Source organism: Perca flavescens, chromosome 6 (genome assembly GCF_004354835.1).
Source record: "Perca flavescens isolate YP-PL-M2 chromosome 6, PFLA_1.0, whole genome shotgun sequence".
NCBI lineage: Eukaryota > Metazoa > Chordata > Actinopteri > Perciformes > Percidae > Perca > Perca flavescens.
The window spans coordinates 29,812,607-29,825,225 of NC_041336.1; the positions used below are offsets into that span (position 1 = coordinate 29,812,607).

General features: G+C 43.7%; 1 protein-coding gene across 1 annotated transcript in view; it reads left to right on the forward strand.

Moving 5' to 3' along the window:
- The window catches only part of LOC114557221 (nuclear factor of activated T-cells, cytoplasmic 1), a 72,341-nt gene that overhangs the window by 20,192 nt on the left and 39,530 nt on the right, over positions 1-12,619 (forward strand). Inside the window, exons 5-6 of the mRNA XM_028580593.1 lie at positions 127-299; positions 1,322-1,462. Of these exons, the coding sequence (XP_028436394.1) occupies positions 127-299; positions 1,322-1,462 (314 nt within the window). The remainder of the gene's footprint in view (positions 1-126; positions 300-1,321; positions 1,463-12,619) is intronic.

Consider the following 12,619-nt stretch of genomic DNA (forward strand, 5'->3'; position numbering starts at 1 on the left):
AGTTGCTTTGTAATAGCATACAGATACACCTTGAAACAAAACACCAAAACACTTTTCCATTATCTTAAATATATGTCATATTTGAAATATGGTGTTAAATTGTACCCTTTCCTGCCTCTGTCCTAGAATTGATTGTGCAGGGATCCTGAAGCTGCGTAATTCGGACATTGAGCTTCGCAAAGGAGAAACAGACATCGGACGTAAGAACACGCGCGTGAGATTGGTGTTTCGCGTGCACATCAACCAGCCCAACGGCAGGACAGTGTCCCTACAGGCTTCTTCGAACCCCATTGAATGTTGTAAGTCACACACTCACAAACTGGCAAGCCTTTTCTGTTGGCTTTCCACTTGAGCAAAAGGTGGCATCTATTGTTGTAATCCAATAAACTGAGCTACTATTTTATTACCTGCTGGAGAAAATTCAGTGCCTCTGCAGCCAGTAAGCTTTATATGATCAAAGCAATTTGCCAAGGCAATAGATGCATTGTACATGATGCCAGACACACGTGTTATCTATCTCAATTCACATTTTACGACTGAATGCACACGTTATTGTGGTAAGACTGCCCCATTAGCGCAGGTTCCACAAAGGTCATTTGCCAGCCCTAGTTTTGGCACGGGTGAAGGAGCGCATTGAAAGAAAGCTCTGTTTCTTTGTCATTCATTTGTTTATATAGGTGTGATGTTATTTGCACCCATGGAAGCCAATTAAAGTTGGATGGTGAGACAAAGCTGGCGTTATAGTTTATGGTCTGAAGTGGATGTTAATCCGAGTTGGTTCATCATTACAGAGAAGGTTCATTAAGTTGATTTTAGAGGTCTTTTGTGCTTTAGTGAGTTCTTATTCTAAAATGATGCAAGGGGATAATAGATGAAATGCACAGTTATGTGATAATACATACATGTGACTCTGGCTGTGAATCTGGTCACCATATCCCAGAGGCTAAAGGTGACTAGCTAGCCACAGTTATAGAAAGCAGAGACAGGTGGTTGGCGATAGGCTTCCCGATGGAAAATAATGACTAAGGATAAGATCATTAAAGTATTGTTTTGATCAGTCATCCGCCTTTTTTCGGCGTCATTTAAAGAGCAGCTGTTGGCTGAAAACCTCTTAGCTAGGGGTCATGAAATCATCATAATAAAGTTGATAAGCCTGTTTCCATTACCAAGAAAAGCTGTATCACTGGCTTTGTGCTGGGTCTGTGCTTCTTGGAGTGGACGGAGATCGGGTTGTGAGTGTATGCGGGAACACACACTGTATTGAAATGTGCGTGTGTGTGTGTGTGTGTCTGTGTGTGTGTTTGTGTGTTCCTTCCAACAGCCCAGCGCTCAGCTCAGGAGCTTCCCTTGGTGGAGAAGCAGAGTGTGGACTGTTACTCTGCCACCGGAGGCAAAATGATGCTCCTGAACGGCCTCAACTTCCTCCCTGACTCCAAGGTGGTGTTCGTAGAAAAGGCCCAGGGTAAGCTGCTGTCACCAGACCATGTTTACTGCCTCTCAATTTCCCCAATATCTCGTTCAAATGTCTCTCTCTCTATCTTTCTGCCTCCGCCGCGTTTCCTCAGTCTTTTCTCCCGTCAAAATAGAGCAGGCCTTGCCAGAGAGCCACATGTGGTGTGCATTAAGCCACTATATTTTTAACCAAAGTGTATTTACATTTGCTGAAGTTTCCATTGCCTGTTCACTGGTGCTCGCCACAAGTTAAGGAATGAATCACAACCAGGGCATGTGCAACGTCTCTTTTTCTCACTTTCCCTCTCTCTCTCCCTCGCTCTCTCTCCCTCGCTCTCTCTCCCTCCCTGACTCCCTTTGCTTTTGCCATTTAACCCTCTCGCTTACTTTCACTACTGTAGCCCCCTCTTCCACCCATTTTACCGGATGCTCACCACGGCTGCTTGTCACTGACTCATGATTAAGAGGCTATTTCTCGCTCATTTCGTCCAGGTTTTTCGGCCATTGGTTTCCTCCCTGTGTGGGAGGGAGCAGTGGTAAAACACTACTGATTAAGTTTGCAAGTGAGTGATCATTTGCTTGATTGCACCCATTAAATCAAAGCAAAGTCCAAGCACAGTGATACCTCTGAAGTCTGTTGAAACACTATGCTGCTGCTCATGATAATGATGAGTCACAAGTAAGGGAGATAAGGGAGGCATCTCTAATAGTATCCACCAATTGATAAATCATGAATTTCCCAATTTGTGGTTTTGGTTAAGAAACCCCAAGTTACACACACAAATACTTACCTTCCCTTTCACACCATCAAAACCTTTTTTTTTCCTTTCCTAGACCAAGGTCACTAACAGGTTTTTAATCAGGGGGGAGTGAAATAGAGAAAACAAATAAAACCAACCCTGAATATTAGAAGATAAGACTGCTGTGAATACATTTACTACAAAAAAAGTAAATACCTCACATCCATGGAGCCCTCTCACGGAAAAAAAATTGTCATTTTATGTACTATGTACAGTACGTAAGAAAATGGGCCTTGCTTCTCCCAAATCACATTTCAATTCATGCCAACTATTTACCAGGTTATTCAGGTGAGGAGGCTACAATTGGTTGGGAAACTACTGAATCCATTGCACAAATCTGTAGAAAACACTTAAACTCTTTCATCACTGCTTCAACAAAGCATTTCTGCATTTACTGGACAGGAAAGCTGAGATATGAAAGGGGGGAAGACATGCAGGAAAATCTTCACAGGTTGGATTCAAACCCTGGACCTTCTAAGTTAAGGAATAAACCTGTGCATATGTGCACCCGCTCTACCAACTGAGCTAACCAAATGCCAGGCTTCGAAAAATGGCTACATTTCGGTGTTTGGTGTTTTAAGCCCCCAACATCGTCTTCCAGGCAGCGCTGCCTGGAAGGCACTAAGATTAGGCAATGGTTAGGGTTAGGTTAGGTTAGGGTTAATACACAATGCCCGGGATGGGCTCTGCGAGCGGCACGGGCACAAGGGGACCACTGGTGTGAACAAAACACTTAAAAACCTCCTTAAAAAACAGAGTTCGGTTATATAAAAAATCTGTTTAAAAGAAGGCCAGATATTAAAGGCAGGTGAAAAGAACCACTGGACAGGACAGACAGTGGGAGAATAAAGCTTTAAATAAAAGGTCACCTCCACACCTGCCCTGGCCTCTCTCCTGGAGACATTACAAAATACATTTAAAAATATATATATATATATATATATAGAGAGAGAGAGAGTTATGAAAATAAATGCCCCGGTGTCGCAATACAAAAACATTTCTATCCCTATCTATCTCCACATAAAAAGGACTAAAAACATTTTGAAATAGTCTAAAATACTATCTGAACGACTTGCCCTTGAGGTTAAAAAGTCCACTTACCATTATGTGCTTAAAACACCATTGAGCCTAAATTTCCACCAAAATTTATAGAATTTTTTTTTTTAAGTGACTTAAAAAAAGGAAAACGTTGCCTCCCCGTGTGAGAGTATTCTTAAGCACCTCAGGGGTTAAGGGATAGGTAGAGATGGGGTGAGGGGAGGGGAGGTGGATGAACTTGGTAATATGGGGTCTCCCTCCTCCTGGCTTTACTTAGTCATGGAGGGGGGATCCCCTGGAGAGGAAAGCCCATTCATACATACATACATACATACATACACAACACCTTCACCTCTCCACTCCCTGCTATTTGAGACTCATGACCCTTTCAAGGCTGTGTTACCCTTTTTTTTAACCCCCCTCTCTCTGCTTCTCTGTTTCCTCTTATTCTTTCCTTTCACTCCCTCATCCGCCATTCTTCTTACCTCTATCCTCGATACCCGTTAAAGACATTAGCCGGCGTGAGGCTCTGCGCTAGCGGGATCCCCACACTCGTGCCTGCCATCGACATTTCAGTGGTTTGTTTTCCGTCTCTGTGGTGTCGAGAAAGAGAGAGAGAGAGAGAGAGAGATCGAAAGAGAGGTTGTCCGTCGACTTCTTAGTCTGCTTTTATGTAAACTTTAATGACCCACCGCTTCCAGGGCCTCCTAAGTCAAAAAAGCCCGTTACAGACAGACCAACACACTCCACATGCATGCACACACACACACACACACACACACACACCACTCACTAATGGCAGCTATCTATAATTATGAGTGTGTTAAAGTACACATATACAGCAAAATATCATCTTTTGGCATTTTAATCAGCTCAAACTCTGCTGTTTCACGAAGGTTTTCAGACTTTAAATGTCCCTGATTGTTGATTTAGAAGGACCAAACTGGAATAAGAAGAAAAAAAAAAAAAAAGAAACCAATAAAATTATAATTATATTACAGATTTATTCTACAACGTTGGTTTTATTTTCCTCTGGAAAAGTTCATGATTAAATGCACCAATGAAATACAGAGCATTGCACCGCAATAATTACTAGTCGCAGACATGTGCTTATACACATGCGCACGCACAGCCATGCTGTTTATACAGCACAACACCAATCACTGCTTTCACCACAGTGGTGACAGCCATTGCTGTTGCTGCCATCGAAGGTCAGGACGGCTGCTCATTTTCCAAAATTGACTCCAATAAACACCTTCCAGAAAATTCCACAAATCCTAAGGAGCAGGAGAAGGCTTTTGAGTTTCCCAATCCAACTTGTGTGAATAATTACACCCAGTTACAATCATCCAAGTTGAGTCAGAGGGAGATCACACACAGAACAAAAGCCTATTAGCCCAAATGAGACAGCCATAAATCATAAATACATGTATTTCTTTGAGTATTTCCATTTGCTTTCACACACTCAAGGATGTAGCTGTTTTTAGCACAAACTTACCCAGATGCCTGTTTTCTGAATTGCCCGCCCTGAAAACAACAAGAGCAGATGTCAATTCATTCCTAAACTCTTTAAATACTGGATAATATCAACGTTTGAGAGAACAGAGACGCCAAAAACATCCAAAAGTCCCACTGGTGCTCCGTGTTACCACTTCAGTTTAAACTGGTTTAATCTAAAGTGGTAACACAGGTCCGACCCGGGCCACTGGCATTGTCTTTGAAGTGAGATTATTATTATTATTATTATAAAATGCATGAAAAAGCTATCAAGGTGAAAAAAAGGTGATGACCGATTCTAGATATAAATTAATGAAAAGGTGTGAATAGAAAACTTGGCGAAACCTAAAAACGGATTTCAATTTTGAATTTAAAACTATGTTAATTGTCTACTTCATAGATCTGCCTAATACACTGTAAGTATTTCTGGCGTGAACATACGGTAGTGTGTGCTTGAATAATGACATGTTGCATCAGTGCAAAGGATCTTTGAAGGGACATATTTGGTGTTTTCTCTTAATGAGAAAGCAGAAAAATGGGACCCCTGCATATATGTATTCTTGTTGTGCTCTTAAATCATAGTTTCCCTTTGTCGGTCTTCTGCTGCCACTTTAATCCTCTCCTCTCCTCTCCTTCTCTCTATGTTGTTTTGATTGTCTGTCTGCCCCCCCTCCCTCATCCCCCTGAGATCAAATGAGCAGAGCTCATAGCTGCTGCCACTGCGGGAGACCTTAATGCGCCTAGAAAAAATAATTACCTCTACTTTTCAAACGCCACGTCCATCCCCACTGCTCCACTTTGTCACCCGCAGGGTAACTGATGCAAACTGTGTGCATTCACAATGTGCATGTGGTCTGTTGTTGTTGTGTACGCGCGTGCGCGCTATCGCTGTTAGCCTGCGGGCCTGTTTGCGTTGTTCAGTGGGAAGTGTTTTCAGTGAGTCATCCGCGAGGGATTCCCTGTGGATGGGTGAAACGGAAAAGACGAGACCCTCAGAGAGTAGGTAGAGGAAAGAGAGAGAGAGGGGAGGACGAGGAGAGGAAGAGGGGACGACAGGGCTTCCTTAGAAATCCTGCTTGTGACCTCTTGTCTCCTGTCCTCATGTTGACTCTTGTTCAGTGAGAAAATACCATGTGTACTCATTAATATAACTGCTTTTCCTGTTTTTTTTTTTTTACTTCATCGCCGACCACACATAGCAGGGAGAGCAAATTGTAGCTAGATAATGAAAGACTCAGGAACCTTAAGTCCACATTTTAGTTTTTCTGCTGTATTGTAAACATGATTTTCAATGGTAATTATTGTTGATGTGTATTTTTAATAGACCTTATCATTTTCTTTTCTCTGCCGTGGAGAGTTGTGCCCTTCACATAGCCGCAGTGTGGGTGCTTAGAAAAACTTTCCATCTTCTTTTGCATAGTTGTCCTTGGTTTTTATGTGCTGAGGTTGTGTCAGTGTTTCAGTTTGCCCAAACCGCTCTTTTTTGGCACAGGTGTCGGAGGACATACCTGGCGCACCTATTGCAGTGTGCATTCTGGCTTGCCCTCCTTTCCATGGATGGAATGAGTGCTAGAGGCAGGAAAAATAGGGAGACCGACAGACAGACAGACAGAGAGAGAGAGAGAGAGAGCTGGGGAAAGCCTACACTCTGACTCAGAGGGGAGGTAAGGGAATTCCCTGGTGAGCTGGATAGTTTTTACATCTGGTCGGATTGGAGCGTTGCCTGGAGCTCGGCAGCACCACACACGCCTGGGCTGCAGCAGGGAGAAGTCTGGTCTTCTCCACCTCTGCTTCAGGCTGGTCCCGCTCACAGCCAAGACTAAGAGAAGTCGGAGCTACAGTGTAATCTGTAACATTAGGACAGCAACGTCCACGGCAATACCCCAAGGCTATTTCTCTTTTCACGTTGGAAAGTCCTCAGCAACAGGCTGAAATATTCAGATTCTCATAACTCCAGAATTTGAGGAAGGCAGGCCTTACAGACTGTGATCCGCGCTGTTAAGAGTTCATCCGTAGACTGTTTATACTTCATTAAACACTTCTACCTAGGGCAAGTCTAAACACCAGACAAATCGGTTGATGTGTTGTACTTCTAGCGCTATGTCTAGACTGCCCTTTGGCTTTAGGCTAGGATCACCTGCATAATCTTGGCTCACATTTTGCCACTATGGCAGTCTAAAGTCAGATTCCACCCCTGCTTCAGGCTAGAGATTAGAGACGTGTGAGTTGCAGTATCCTGTCTAATTAGGATGGTATACTGCACCAAAATCAATGATTATGTATAATAATCGTAGTTCTAGGAGGAGCCCTCTAACAGCGCTGTCGGGGCTTAACCTCTCATGCTCCTTTACCTTACCCTATAAAGCATGCATTAGCTACCACGGGTTCCAAAGCTGTACCTAAGGGAAATGGATGGGTCAATACCCCCAAAAGAACGAACCATGACATAGAGTATTGGAGGGTGGAGACGTCACTGGCCCCTTCACTGAGATTCATTTGGCTAGCTGAGCCTGTATTATACAAATATTTAGTACGAGGATGCAACGTTAAACCTTTAGTGTCCTGTTATAAGGTGAAGCTTATGTGAAATAGAACTAAAAGTCTCCTTCCGACCCTCAAAGCCCCAGGCTCATTAAAGTGGTTTTCTATTATGATGTAAAGTTTCATCAGCAACAGGCCAATGCACCATTTGGGAATGCGTCTGCTTTGGGCACGTCTATACATCAAAGGGATCGGTCGGATAATACCGGAATCATAACAGAAAGATGTCCTGTGGCCTCCACCCTTTTTTTTTTTCAGACCTGTCAGAACATGTCATAGCCAGATAAGTGGTTTGAATCAGAGAGAGACAATTGTTTCCATTTCCCTTTTTGGAGTAGATCTTAAGAAATGCCCTTTCCATGGAATATGACTAGTGATACATCTTGATGAAACGTTGCTCAATGCATGGGGACTTTGGGTCCAATTTGTCTGCAAACAGTTTAAAGGCGCTGACACACTAACCCGACAATCGGCCGTCGGACAGTCTGGCGAGGACAGTGACTCTAGTCTGTTCGGTGTGTTCCGTGCCGTCGTCCGTCCGAGGGGCCGTCGGCCTTTATTTTGGCCGACCTGACATGTTCAGTCGGCGGCAGGGCAGTCGGGACTCACCCAGAAATGGGCGTGACTAGAGTCTCTCAAAATCTGACGAAAATCTTTTAAACTGACCTTTGTTGAGCTGAAATGAAGACAGATTCAGCAACTGCACGGCCTATTTCTCGCTTAAAATGTTTTCAGAAACATGTATCAGTGAATTATTTTAGTACAATATGAGATCGAATTCTGAACGAGCCGCCATGACAGTCTGGCTTTGAATTTCCGGAGAAAACAAGCCCATGTGACGCGTTCGTCCAATCAGCTGCCGGTTTTAATTTTTTGGGCAACAATACAGATTAGCGCCGCCTGCTGTTATGGAGACGCATTACGTCTTGTCTCTTTGGTGTGTTCTGTGGCACTTTTTGGACCAACTCCGGGAGACTGATCAGTCCGACTGGCTTTTCTGCCGACGGCTGGCCGTCTGGTTGGTGTGTAGCTGCCATAAGAGACCCTAGACAAATACCAAAACACCATCTGGCTGCAGTCCTCTACACCATACACTCAGTTTAAGCCTTTGGAAGCCAAGGTACCTTAGTGACCTTCTCTCTACGCTCTGATATACTGTGCAAACAACCTTAATGTCTTCCATGTGAACACAAATACTATACAAATGTCAAAGTCTGGATGCTCTTACTTCCAGCCATCCCTCTTAGTCTTTAGATCAATTTCAGGCTCAATGCCTGCTACAGCTGGAGTCTTGATAAAAGGATAAAATTCATCTCTACTGGCCGCCATCCTCCTCAGCCTGCACCCACAGGTCAAGTCAGCTCACGCTTTCCCTGTTTTACACCCAGAATAACTCACTTCCTGACTATAAACCCATCATAAATCAACTGTCAGGTCATAATTTATACAGAAGCCTCTCCATCTAAAGCAGGCCCCCATTTCTCCAGTTTCACCACTCCTCAGATTGGCAGAGGTCAGGTGCTTCAGACGGGAAAGCAGCTGCACCTCTGCGATCAGGGGGGGGGACCCCTTTTTGGCCTTTTGGCTTTGCTCCTCATTGGACAACGAGGTAATTGCTGTGAAAATATGTGTAAAATCACGGAAGCGCTTGCAGCGCGAGTAGCAGCAGCAGAATGGTACTACAACGGAAAATAAACTTGACTTATGTAAACAGGAAAGAGAGAGGGAAAATACTCCTGAAATTCATCTCTGAAAAAAGAAAAGAGACATAGCCGCAAAATATGCCTGGGTTGTTTCACGAGACAACCTATTTGCATGTGAATCATATTTTCCATTCTCAAAAATATTCTCTTTGGTCAGTGGAAGTTGTTGTGTACAACCCTTTTTTTTTTTTTTTTTTTTTTTAGCAGGAAGAAACACCTCTGGAAAGCCAAAACCTGCAAGTTCATTGTGAGGGCCGATATGCCATCACTCAGCTATCTGTGGCTTTGTAAAAACCCATGAAATATGACATGCCAGAAAATATTGTTGGCATCAGCAGTGGTTGTTTGCCTTTTGAATTTGCCAGATAGAGGATACACCAAATAGAGGACACGCAGTCTCTACATCTTCATCAACATTCGGTCCATAAAAATATGACAGATGAGGATTTGTTTGTGTGAGATTATAACAGCAACGCTGTTGCTGTTTTATCACCATGTACACTACACAACGTAATGTGTGGTCGTGAATTGAAGAAGCCTCCAAGAAGCCTCACCCATGCGCTCTAATTGCCTGATGAATGAGTGTGTTGTCCTGGTTGTCTGTGTTGGTGTTAGTCTTTGTGGATATCATTTGCACAAGTGAGTCATGCAAGTAGAGCAACAGCTAGATGGTTGGTTTACCACACAAAGGTAAAATGTGTTTCTATTTGTGTGTGTGTGTGTGTGTGTGTGTGTGTGTGTGTGTGTGTGTGTGTGTGTGTGTGTGTGTTCCATTCATTTCTCTGTTGAAACGGGACTGGATTATAGTAAGACTTCTCAAGACACAGCTCCACTTACCACCTATTGTTTTGTGCTTCCCCCTCTTATCATTCGAGTCGAAGGTCTGAACAAAGGTAGAGGATACTGTGGCTGCGTGTGTGTGTGTGTGCATGCGCCTGCATCTGTGTGTGTGTGTGTGTGTGTGTGTGTGTGTGTGTGTGTGTGTGTGTGTGTGTGTGTGTGTGTGTGTGTGTGTGCGCGCGCATCGTGCGTGGGTGGAGGCTGCGTGAAGGAGGAGGTGTTGTCGGGAACAGAAGCATTTTGCAGATGTTGCAGGGAAGAAGGAGTGAATGGAAAGTTCTGCGGTTATCAGTCACAACGGCGCTCTCTGCCTTGCAAAGGTATGCCACATGTGGGCCCCATGTCAATTCAGTCTCAGTTTTAGGATTTGCGAAGTCTGACGGAACAATCGTTGAAACGTTCACAGGAGCAAAGTGGCAGAGAGGTGTAAAAGGTGAGAGAAAATAAGATCAGGAATAAGGTAGAGAGAGAGACAGAGAGAGAGAGAAACAAAGGTGAAGAAAAACATGTTTACTTAGTGGAGGTTGGGCTTGACGTCGTAGTCTAAGGTTTCCCCTCTTGGAGTGTCTCCCAGAGCGGAGGCGGGTGAGATTCCCTCTTGGTTCCCCTAGACGTAACATGAGGAACGCTCATCTCTGTTTGTCTCTGACCTTCTCCCTGTCTGTGCTCCCTCTCACTGCCCTTCACTTCTCTGAGCCACTTCCCAGCGTTACGTGTGCTTTACTCTTCCTCACATCTCAATCCCCTGCCACGTGCACTAGGGCTGCCACCTCTTAGTCGATTAGTCGACTAATCGGTCGTTTTGGTCTTAGTCGACTAAGATTTCTTTAGTCCATTAGTCATTTTTTATGCTTATTCATGCTTAATTACTCATTTCCAAGAAACTTCTGAGCACATTTATGGTAAACACAAGATTTAAAGTGGTGCTTTTGCAGGATTAATTGTGGAGAAACTCAGTTTTACAGATGGTTAATTAACTACATTTATATTGTGCTTTTCTAGTCTTAACAACCTCTCAAAGCGCACAGCTCTGTCAATTAAATCAACTAATCGATTAGTCAACAAAATCGTATAAGTGTTAGTCGACTAAGAATTTCTTTAGTGGACAGCCCTAACGTGCACAGTATCATTGCTTTGCCCCCCGTGGTAGTCCTATAGGACCCTGCTTGTGTCACCCCTCCAGGTCATCCACATCATCACCATTACAGCGAGGCACATTTCTCCATATGCAACTCTTATTTCCCCCAGTTCAAATAGAAAACCCTTATCTGATCTGTTCACCGTCTGTTTTTCTCTTTCCCTGAGTTTTAATAAGGCCATTTTGGAAAGAGATATCTACTGATGTTCACTCTCTGAATAATGAAGCTGACCACCCGCCCCCGCTACCACAGCTCACCAATAATAAGCCAAACGTGACTGGGATCCTTTATTCTTTCACTTGCTGCATGATGTGAAAAACATAATGCATTTTACATCTTCCAGAGCTGCTGGATTTCTGCTATCAGTTATTTGGAAACTGGTCTCTGATTATCTTATCTGATGGTTGTCCTGTCCCAGAAGCTAAAGCGCCAGCGTTTCAGCGAGCATGAAAAGGCTCAGCAGCGTGCTGCTGCTGCTGCTGAGCCCCAGCTAACGCACAGAAGCAGTGCCACAGTGCCCATGCTGTTGCCTCACTTGGTGTGCCACTGACACAAAGACTGCTCTGTGTCACTTCTATTTCTCACAGCCCCAATGAGTCATCGGTTCTGAAAAAACAAAACAAATGGCACCGTGGTCAGCGCTGATTGCCTTAGCAGAGCCCAGAGAGTCTGTTCGCTAAGGTGTGGCATGAAAACCCAAAGAATGTGAGCTGAGCTTCTGCAGGCTCCCAACAGCTGCAGTAGCTCACAGGACTTTTATTGCATGGCAGCAAGGGAAGCCTCCCTACCACAACACGGTGGAGATGAGAAGAAAGAGAGAAGAGACAAAAGCTGCTCTTTTCACAGAGCTGAGTTAAGAATAGAAGTAAAGGGAGGGAAAAGCATCTAATCCAGGATTTAATGAGGGACAAGAATAGTGACGAATTTAACAGAGGTAGACAGAAGAAGAGAGTAAGTCGACCCCGTCGAAGATCGGAGATTAAACGGAGACAAACTTGTTACTGTCGCTGACCTAGGGCTACAGTTCATGCTTATCTTCATGATATTTTTGTTTAAAAAAAAAAAGTCATAAAATAGTGAAAAATACCCATAACCAGTCCTTCCAGAATTTTTTTTTTGTGATAGTTGCGGGCAAAAAACCTTGATTATGCGGCACGGTTTCTTAAAAAATGCGATGGAATATGCGGGATATTTATGCAATTTTCTGCGATGAAATTGCGGGAACTTGCAAAAACTGCGGTTTGATGAAAAAGAGAAAAAAAAAGTGATTCCCCCAACACCCTGCTTTTCGATGATGTTCACGTCGCGTTATGTCACTTCATAACGTTCCCATGGCAACATGTGAAAATGGCTACTCACATAAACACATTTTTCAACTTTCTGTTAAGATATATGTGACTTTTTTGCAACAAAAATGCGGGGATTATGAAATCATGCAAGCCCCGCATATTTTGCGCGGAAATCGGCTATTTATAAGCGGTGAAAGTGCGGCGTATTTGAAAAAATGCGGCCCCCGCTTAAATATGCGGATCGCATAATCATGTTTTTCTGGAGGGACTGGGTAACGATTTTCCAAAACCTAAAATTACATCTTCCTTTAAGGTTTTCA